Source organism: Ursus americanus, chromosome 35 (assembly GCF_024610735.1).
Source record: "Ursus americanus isolate L20-20 chromosome 35, mUrsAme1.1.p, whole genome shotgun sequence".
NCBI lineage: Eukaryota > Metazoa > Chordata > Mammalia > Carnivora > Ursidae > Ursus > Ursus americanus.
In genome coordinates this window covers 4,837,215-4,844,684 of record NC_142161.1, presented here as the reverse complement: position 1 = coordinate 4,844,684, position 7,470 = coordinate 4,837,215, and the positions used below count along the sequence as shown (strand labels likewise).

The window sequence follows — 7,470 nt, the reverse complement described above, 5'->3', positions numbered from 1 at the left end:
GGCTGAGAGCAAGCAGGACTCATGGAAACGTCAGCATGTCAACCTCCAGGATGGCCAGAAACCTGGCTCCAGGGACACTCGGAGGCCAGGCCCAACTTTGAGACAGGGAACGGGGCAGAGGGAAAGGGAGGTCAGCCAGAGACAGACAGAGATCCAGGGAGCCAGGCACAGTGTGGCGACCTGGTGTCCCCTCACCTGTGGCAGGAGGCTCCATCCGGGGCCCTCGAACTCCAGAACTTCCAGCATAATGAGATGTTGCTGTGGGAGGCAGCTGAGGGGGGACGGAGCGCAGGGATGGATGTGAGAGCCTGAGGAGAGGAGGGGACCTATGGGGAGGAAGAGGAAGGGAAATGGACCAGACAGGGGAGCAGAGCCCTGGAATCGACTTAACCTCTTCCCTCTTCCTCCTTCCATTGGAGACAGTGCAGTGGGAAAGCCTGCCTACCCCTTACCCGCCACTCCACCTCTACTGAGCCTGGCCTGCTCGGAACACAGGGTTCCCTGAGGACAAAGCCTGGTCTTTGTCGGCTGGACCTGACCCAGCCTGACCTGGTGTTCTTAGCCCCTTATCATCTCCCCAGGGCAATGGGAACCGGGCACTGACGCACTGGGCTCACCCCCAGCTTGCATGCCGGGGCCTCAAGCGACCTAGAGCTGGGGACAGGTGGTCTGCATCCCTTGGGGGGTAACATTTTGGTGCATGTACCTGCAGGAGATATGGATGTGGGGTTGACACAGGTCCCCCCCCCCGACCAAGGACACTGGGTATGGGAGACAACTCCCCTGGAACAGATGTGTGTTCCTGAGTCTAGTAATGCGGCAGCGGAGGGTCCTAAGGAGTTGGGGACCCTGGGGGAAAAGCCACATATTTAATGGAAACCTTCCTACCCGGAGAACTGACCCTTGTCTGTCCTACCCACCTCCACACTCTAGAGCTATATTGAGAGGTGACAGTGGATGGGGTGGGAGGGGGGAGCTGGGAGAGTGTTCCTGCGTGTGAGGATGTGGGGGCAAGCCAGAGCAGGGGAGTCTGGCTTTGTTTCCTGAACACAATGTCCACTTAGTCATACCAGGCACGGCCTGCTAAAGACCCGACACCCACTGCCTCTGAGAGGTGGCATCGCTGGAGGCCAGGGAGGGGGGCCTTGAGGGCCTGGGGCACTCGGGGACACCCGCAAGGAAGGGCATGTGAGTATGAGCCCCAGGAGGGTTGGGAGAGGACACCAGAGTTCTACCTGAGGAGGGGGAGACGGACTACAGGGCCCCCCACCCCCACCCCATGGAATGCAGAGCCTGGGGCCCCACTGGTGTAAATCCCCGGGCCTGCCAGGCGCCCCAGCCAGCCTCAGCAGCACCTGCACCCTCTGGCAGCCCGGAGAGGCGGAAGGGAGCAGCCCCCACCCCCACCTCTCCTCCCAGGATTAACGCCTCCTGCCTTTCCCCACCCCCTCCCTGTCCCACACCAGGAGCCCTGGAGGGTAAAACTTCTGCGTGTGAATGTGGGTGTGCAAATGTGCATATCAGTGTGCCTAACAGCAAGTGGGAGAATCTGCAATCATAAGCGTGTAAGTGTGAAAAATCTGCATGTGTGTGGCTCTGAATGCACACGGACGTGTGGTTGTCCAGTCGATATGTGAGGGCAGGACGGTGGGTCTGAGGGCGAATCCGCTGCGGTGGCATGAATTCCTTCTCCTTTGAGAGGACAGACGGTGGCCACTGTATCAGGAGCATCGCGGGAGGGGCCAGCGGCTCCAGATGCGTCCCCAAAGCAGCACAGCCTCAAGTCCCCAGGAGGATACCCGCCTGGAGATTTGGGGAACAGAAGGAAACCAGGCACTGCATTTGTGCAGAGAGAGGGTAACACAGGCATCTGTTTCCTAACAAAGGGAAACTGAGTCATGGAGCGGGGTAGTAGATTCCCCTTGTTGGGCACCCCGGCTCCAGCTCGCATCCCCTAGCACTGTGGGGCTTCGGGTCAGAGAGGGTGGGCAGACGTTCCCAGCCTGGGGCTGTGTGAGGACAGGCCAGGGTAGAAGTGGGTAGAAGGTAGGGGAACCCGTGGTTGGGGGGCAGGGGACAGCATCTGGCCTGCAGGAGAAGGTGACTCTTGCCCAGCGTGCTCAGCTCACCCTTCAGGTTAAAAATAACCAAGGTAAGGGCCCGGCGGGCAGGGGCATTTGTGCGAGAAGGTCCTGTCTTCCTGCTATCTGCCCATCAGTTCTTTGGAGGGAAGGAATGTGCACAAGGACTAAAAAAAGGCCCTGGAGCCAGAGGGGCTAGGGTGACAGACCTTTCATGGGCAAATCTAGAGGCCCTGCTGTCCTCCTGTCACCTCCAGAGCCAAGGGATCAAGGGAGGAGGAGCTGGGAGGGATGTGAGGTGGGAGGGAGGGTCCCTCCGGAAGGACTCCAAATTTAGGCAGGGGGTGGGGGCAGCGGGATATAAAGGAGATGGCTCCCCGGGACAGACAGACACTCCTCTGAACCAGGTAAGAGGGAGTTTGGGGGACTCTGTGGCCAGTCCTTGGAGCCCCAGCCTTGAGGGATTCTGCCTTCTAGGGAGTGGGGTGCAGGTTGGTCTGAGGCCCAAGGGCTCTGCCAGAACTGCTTTGCTCCAACCCTGGGAAGTTCCCACTGACAGAGGGGGAGGTTCCCAAGGAAAAGCCAGAAACCTCTTTTCTCCTCCAATCTGCCTTTCTTTCCCTGCCTCTGCTGCCCCCCACTTTCTGTATCCTCCATGTTGTCTCCATCCTCCTCCCTCCTTGGAGGCCTTTCTGCTCTTTGTCTGGTTTTATTCTGTCTCCTGGTCTTTGTCAATACTTGTCACTCTGGTACCTCTTTGTCTGTCCCCCTTGCCCTTCCTTCCTGGCCGGTGTTCTAACCTCCTCACCTCTCTCTACTTCCAATTCCGACCCCCCCTTCCGCCGGGCGCGTTCACTAACTCTGCGTCCTTTCCTTACTGACTCTGCCTCTTCTCTCTCCCCAATTTCTCACTTCGGTCTGTCCTGCTTGTCCGGCTCTTTGGGTGGATCCTCCTGGCTCACTTCTCCCGATGGCCCTTCTCCACTGTTCTCTCTCCTCGTCCGGTCTTCCCTCTGCCTGCCTGTGGCTCGTGGCTGGTGGCTCTACCCATGGTCCAGAGTCTTCAGGATTCTCTGTGAAGAGATAACCAGGTGAGAACCACCCCGATTTTCTCGTGGGAGCCAGCTTGCCGGACTAGGCAGCTGGCAGCTCAGCACCTCCCCTTAAACTCCAGCCAATCCTGCCCTGTGCAGACCCTTAGGGATTCTCCTTCAGCATTGTGTCAGAGGGCAAAGGACGCAGAAGTCAAAGCACAGGGAGGAGGGGAGCCGGGCCGGGATCTTCTCGGTGGTAGGGAAGACCGCAGGGCCAGGTGGTGAGGAGGTGTGGCCAGGAGTGGGAGAGCGGAGGGCAGTGCCACCTGCTGAGGCTTGGGCCCTCCTGTCTCAGCCGCAGAGAAGCACCAAAATGACCGATGCCCAGATGGCCGATTTTGGGGCGGCAGCCCAGTTCCTCCGCAAGTCAGAGAAGGAGCGTCTGGAGGCCCAGACCCGGCCCTTCGACATCCGCACTGAGTGCTTCGTGCCCGACGACAAGGAGGAGTTTGTGAAGGCCAAGATCTTGTCCCGGGAGGGGGGCAAGGTCACTGCTGAGACAGAGAATGGCAAGGTGTGTGGGGCATAGTGCCAGAGAAAGGGAGAGAAGGTCTGGTGGGGGGTTGCGGGGGGGGGGGGCACTTGCCGTGAGAGCTGAGGGCTCTGGAGAAGAGCCAAAGCCCGCGGGAGGGCAGGACACGCCCCCTGAGGAAGCTGGCTCTTGGGTGAGAACTCTGACGTTTCTCAGATGGACCGAGCAGGTGTAATAGGGCACCACAGCAGGGATGCGTGCCCTTCGCCGGAGAGGATGCTGGGGTAGGGGTGGGGGGACCTCCACTGGTGTCTGCCTCGGGGAACCAGTGGGGTCCTGGAGATAAGGAAGACAGAGACACAGCATCAAGCAAAGTTCCCTCTTGAATGGGTATCCCTCCTCTCTGTGCCTCGGTTTCCTCTACGGATCAGCTCCCTCAAACCCACCTCACGCAAACCAAGAGCAAACTCTTGACCCAGATGAACACAAAAAGCAGGAATTCTTGAGCTGAGCGCTCAGTCCTGGGGTTGGTGACTAGCGCTCAGAAGTCTTCAGTACCTGCTTCCTCACGCGAGCCGTGAGAATGGCCACTGGTCACTAGCAGCAGCTCACAGCCTTTTGCCTTCAGACGTGCCGACTGAATGTTGGGTCCCAACAACAGGTCACAGCCTGTGGGGGCTTTGACTCTGGCCCAGCTCTGCCGCTGGCTCTCTACCACACTGGCAATTATTCTAGCTCCAGCTCCCTCCGCTGTCAAAAGCAATACTAGAACACCTACTTGCAGGATCTGACGGCATTAGGGCATGGTGAACTGACGGGTGCCCATCGAACCACACTGATGGTGACCAATGGGGAGGGGAGGGTTGGTGGGTGAGATGTTTTCCAGCAGGGCAAGGATTGCCCTGAGCTACTGAGGCCCACAACTACGTCCCCAGGACTCAGGGTAAGGTGTGTGCGCAGACTGGAGAGCTGCCAGCCTCGCCAAGTTTGCCCCTAGATGCTTGAAGCAGGCACAGAAACGTGCTGCTCGTGGGCACAAGCCTTGGGGCCACTGGCAAGACACAGAGACCTAGGATGGGAGGGACAGTGAGCAGTTAAGTTGTCTGGGGGAAAGCACTAGGGGGGAGCTATGGGGCAGGGCTTGGGCGCTGGCCAGAGAAGAGTTGGGGGAGCGAGGCCAGGTCCTGGCCCATGTTCTGGGAAGAGGTAGGTGGGTGAGGCTGGTGAGCACAGACGGGCGAGGGTCTTGGTGGGAGTGTGGTCATCCCCGTCCATGCACCCTCCTCAGACGGTGACTGTGAAGGAGGACCAGGTGATGCAACAGAACCCGCCCAAGTTCGACAAGATCGAGGACATGGCCATGCTGACCTTCCTGCACGAGCCCGCCGTGCTCTACAACCTCAAGGAGCGCTACGCAGCCTGGATGATCTACGTGAGTGTGCGTGGCAGGACGCCAGCCCTGGATGGAGGCCAAAGCAGGCCAGGGCACGGGGCACCTGGGTGGCTCAGTCGTTAAGCGTCTGCCTTCGTTCGGCTCTGCTCGGGTCCTGATCCCACCGTTCTGGGATCGAGCCCCACATAGGGCTCCCTGCTCAGCGGGAAGCCTGCTTCTCCTTCTCCCACTCCCCCTGCTGGTGTCCCCTCTCTTGCTGTGTCTCTCTCCGGTCAATAAATAAATAAAATCTTAAAAAAAAAATGTAGGCCAAGGCAACGCTCTCAAGGCGAGGGGGGTCAGGACTCTCTCAAGGGACGCAGCTCCCCTCTGCCCCCTTCCTATCCCTGGTCAGCTGCAGGAAGAGAGGAGCCAGCTAGGGTGACCAGGGACTCCCCTGCCTGTCACCACCTGCCGCAGCCTTCCCCCTCCAGCCCCTCATGCCTGCGCTCTCTCCTGCTCCAGACCTACTCGGGCCTCTTCTGCGTCACCGTCAACCCCTACAAGTGGCTGCCAGTGTACAACGCCGAGGTCGTGGCCGCCTACCGGGGCAAGAAGAGGAGTGAGGCACCGCCCCACATCTTCTCCATCTCCGACAACGCCTATCAGTACATGCTGACAGGTGAGTCTGGCAGCCCTGACCTGTGCCCCCTCAGCCTCGTCCCCGTGGACCTGACCCTGTTGCTTCTCCTCTTTTCTCTTCCAGATCGGGAGAACCAGTCCATCCTCATCACGTGAGCAAATGCCATCCATCCACATAGGGACTTGGTGGGGACCCAGGCTGATTCCTGGGGGTGCAGAGGGGAGGAAAGGTTTAAGGTTGTGATTGCAAGGAGTGCAGGGGAGCTGGGCTCTCAAACGGGGGTCAGGGTGACCTACAATGATATGCAAATTCTGCAGGGCCCTGGGCGCTGGTGGAGGAGGTTAGAAGGCTGGGGTTCTGAGAGAGGAGGGTGCAGTGAGCTGAACTCTGAATAGAGCACAGGGGAAATCTTGGATTCTGATGGGTCCCTCTTGCCTCAAGTGGAGAATCCGGTGCAGGGAAGACTGTGAACACCAAACGTGTCATCCAGTACTTTGCCAGCATCGCGGCCATAGGTGACCGTAGCAAGAAGGACAATGCCAGTGCAAACAAGGTATGGGGTGGGCCACAGGCTCAGCAGAGGGGACCTGGGGGCAGGCTGACCCAGGTGACCTCTAGCCTTGCCCTAGGGAACAGTGGGGACAGAACCACTGAGCCCAGCGCTCAAGACCTTCCTGGCAGGAGACACACACTCTGATGACCGAATACGGCCCTTTGGAGCCACAGACCCACATGCAGTCCATCCGGCCCCACCCTCATTCCCCAGGACCAGAGCAACCCCCTGCCCTCCCCACTGCTGGAGGTGGACAGAAGATAAACGGGGTTCTGCTGCCTTCACAGGGCACCCTGGAGGACCAGATCATTCAGGCCAACCCCGCCCTGGAGGCCTTCGGCAACGCCAAGACCGTCCGGAACGACAACTCCTCCCGCTTCGTGAGTGCCTTTGACAGCTGCCAACTGGCCTCATTTGGCCTCGACAAGAAAAGGGGGTGCTGTTTTGTCCACAGTCACTACACCCAGTTGGCCATCCTGCATTTGGCTTTGGGATATCAACAAGCGTGCACACGTGCATGAGTGTGTGTGTTTGCACACACACACACACACACACACACACTCTCTCTCTCTCTCTCTCTCAAACCATCCTGACTCAGCCCGGCTCCCTGAGGTCTGAGGACTCAAGAAAAGAGACCCAGAGTCACCATAGCTATTCCATAGCCAAATAATGGAGCTGATTTTTGTCACATTCTCGATTTTCCGAATGACTTTTTCCAAAGCTCTTCCACACTGGAAGTGGGAAGAGAGCATAGGTGCTGGAGCCAATTCCCAGCTTCCCACCTGCCCAGCAAGTCCCCACACCTCTCTAAGTCCCAGTTCCTTTATCTATGGAGCAGAGCAGTTTACTGAAAGGGTTAATGAGATCACAGCAGAGGTACAAACAGGAGGCATCGTATCTGTGTTCATTCCCGTGTTGTTGTTTCTGCTCAGGGATACCTAGTAATACAGAGATAGGCATCCTTTTCCCTGTCTTACTGATACTAAACTGGGACACCAAGTAGGTCATTAACATTTCCAGAATTATCCAGGGCTTTCTGGGTTGTGTTGAGGTCCAAGATCTTCATTCTGTCCCTTCTGGCCAGTTCCCTGACTCTTTCTCCCATCCACCTCCAGGGGAAATTCATCAGGATCCACTTTGGAGCCACTGGAAAGTTGGCTTCTGCAGACATAGAGACCTGTGAGTATGGCAGGGAGCCCTGCACACCCCTGTGTGTCCTCCGCCTTCTTTCCCAGCCGGGCCACCCTATCTCAGC

General features: G+C 58.3%; 1 protein-coding gene across 1 annotated transcript in view; it reads left to right on the top strand.

Annotated features, from left to right (window-relative positions):
* Nucleotides 1-3,488: 3,488 nt before the first annotated feature.
* MYH6 (myosin heavy chain 6) overlaps nt 3,489-7,470 on the top strand; it is a 24,409-nt gene continuing 20,427 nt past the window's right edge. The window contains exons 1-7 of the mRNA XM_045802717.2: nt 3,489-3,689; nt 4,936-5,079; nt 5,545-5,701; nt 5,786-5,813; nt 6,104-6,215; nt 6,503-6,595; nt 7,331-7,394. Coding sequence (XP_045658673.1) covers nt 3,489-3,689; nt 4,936-5,079; nt 5,545-5,701; nt 5,786-5,813; nt 6,104-6,215; nt 6,503-6,595; nt 7,331-7,394 — 799 coding nt within the window. The remainder of the gene's footprint in view (nt 3,690-4,935; nt 5,080-5,544; nt 5,702-5,785; nt 5,814-6,103; nt 6,216-6,502; nt 6,596-7,330; nt 7,395-7,470) is intronic.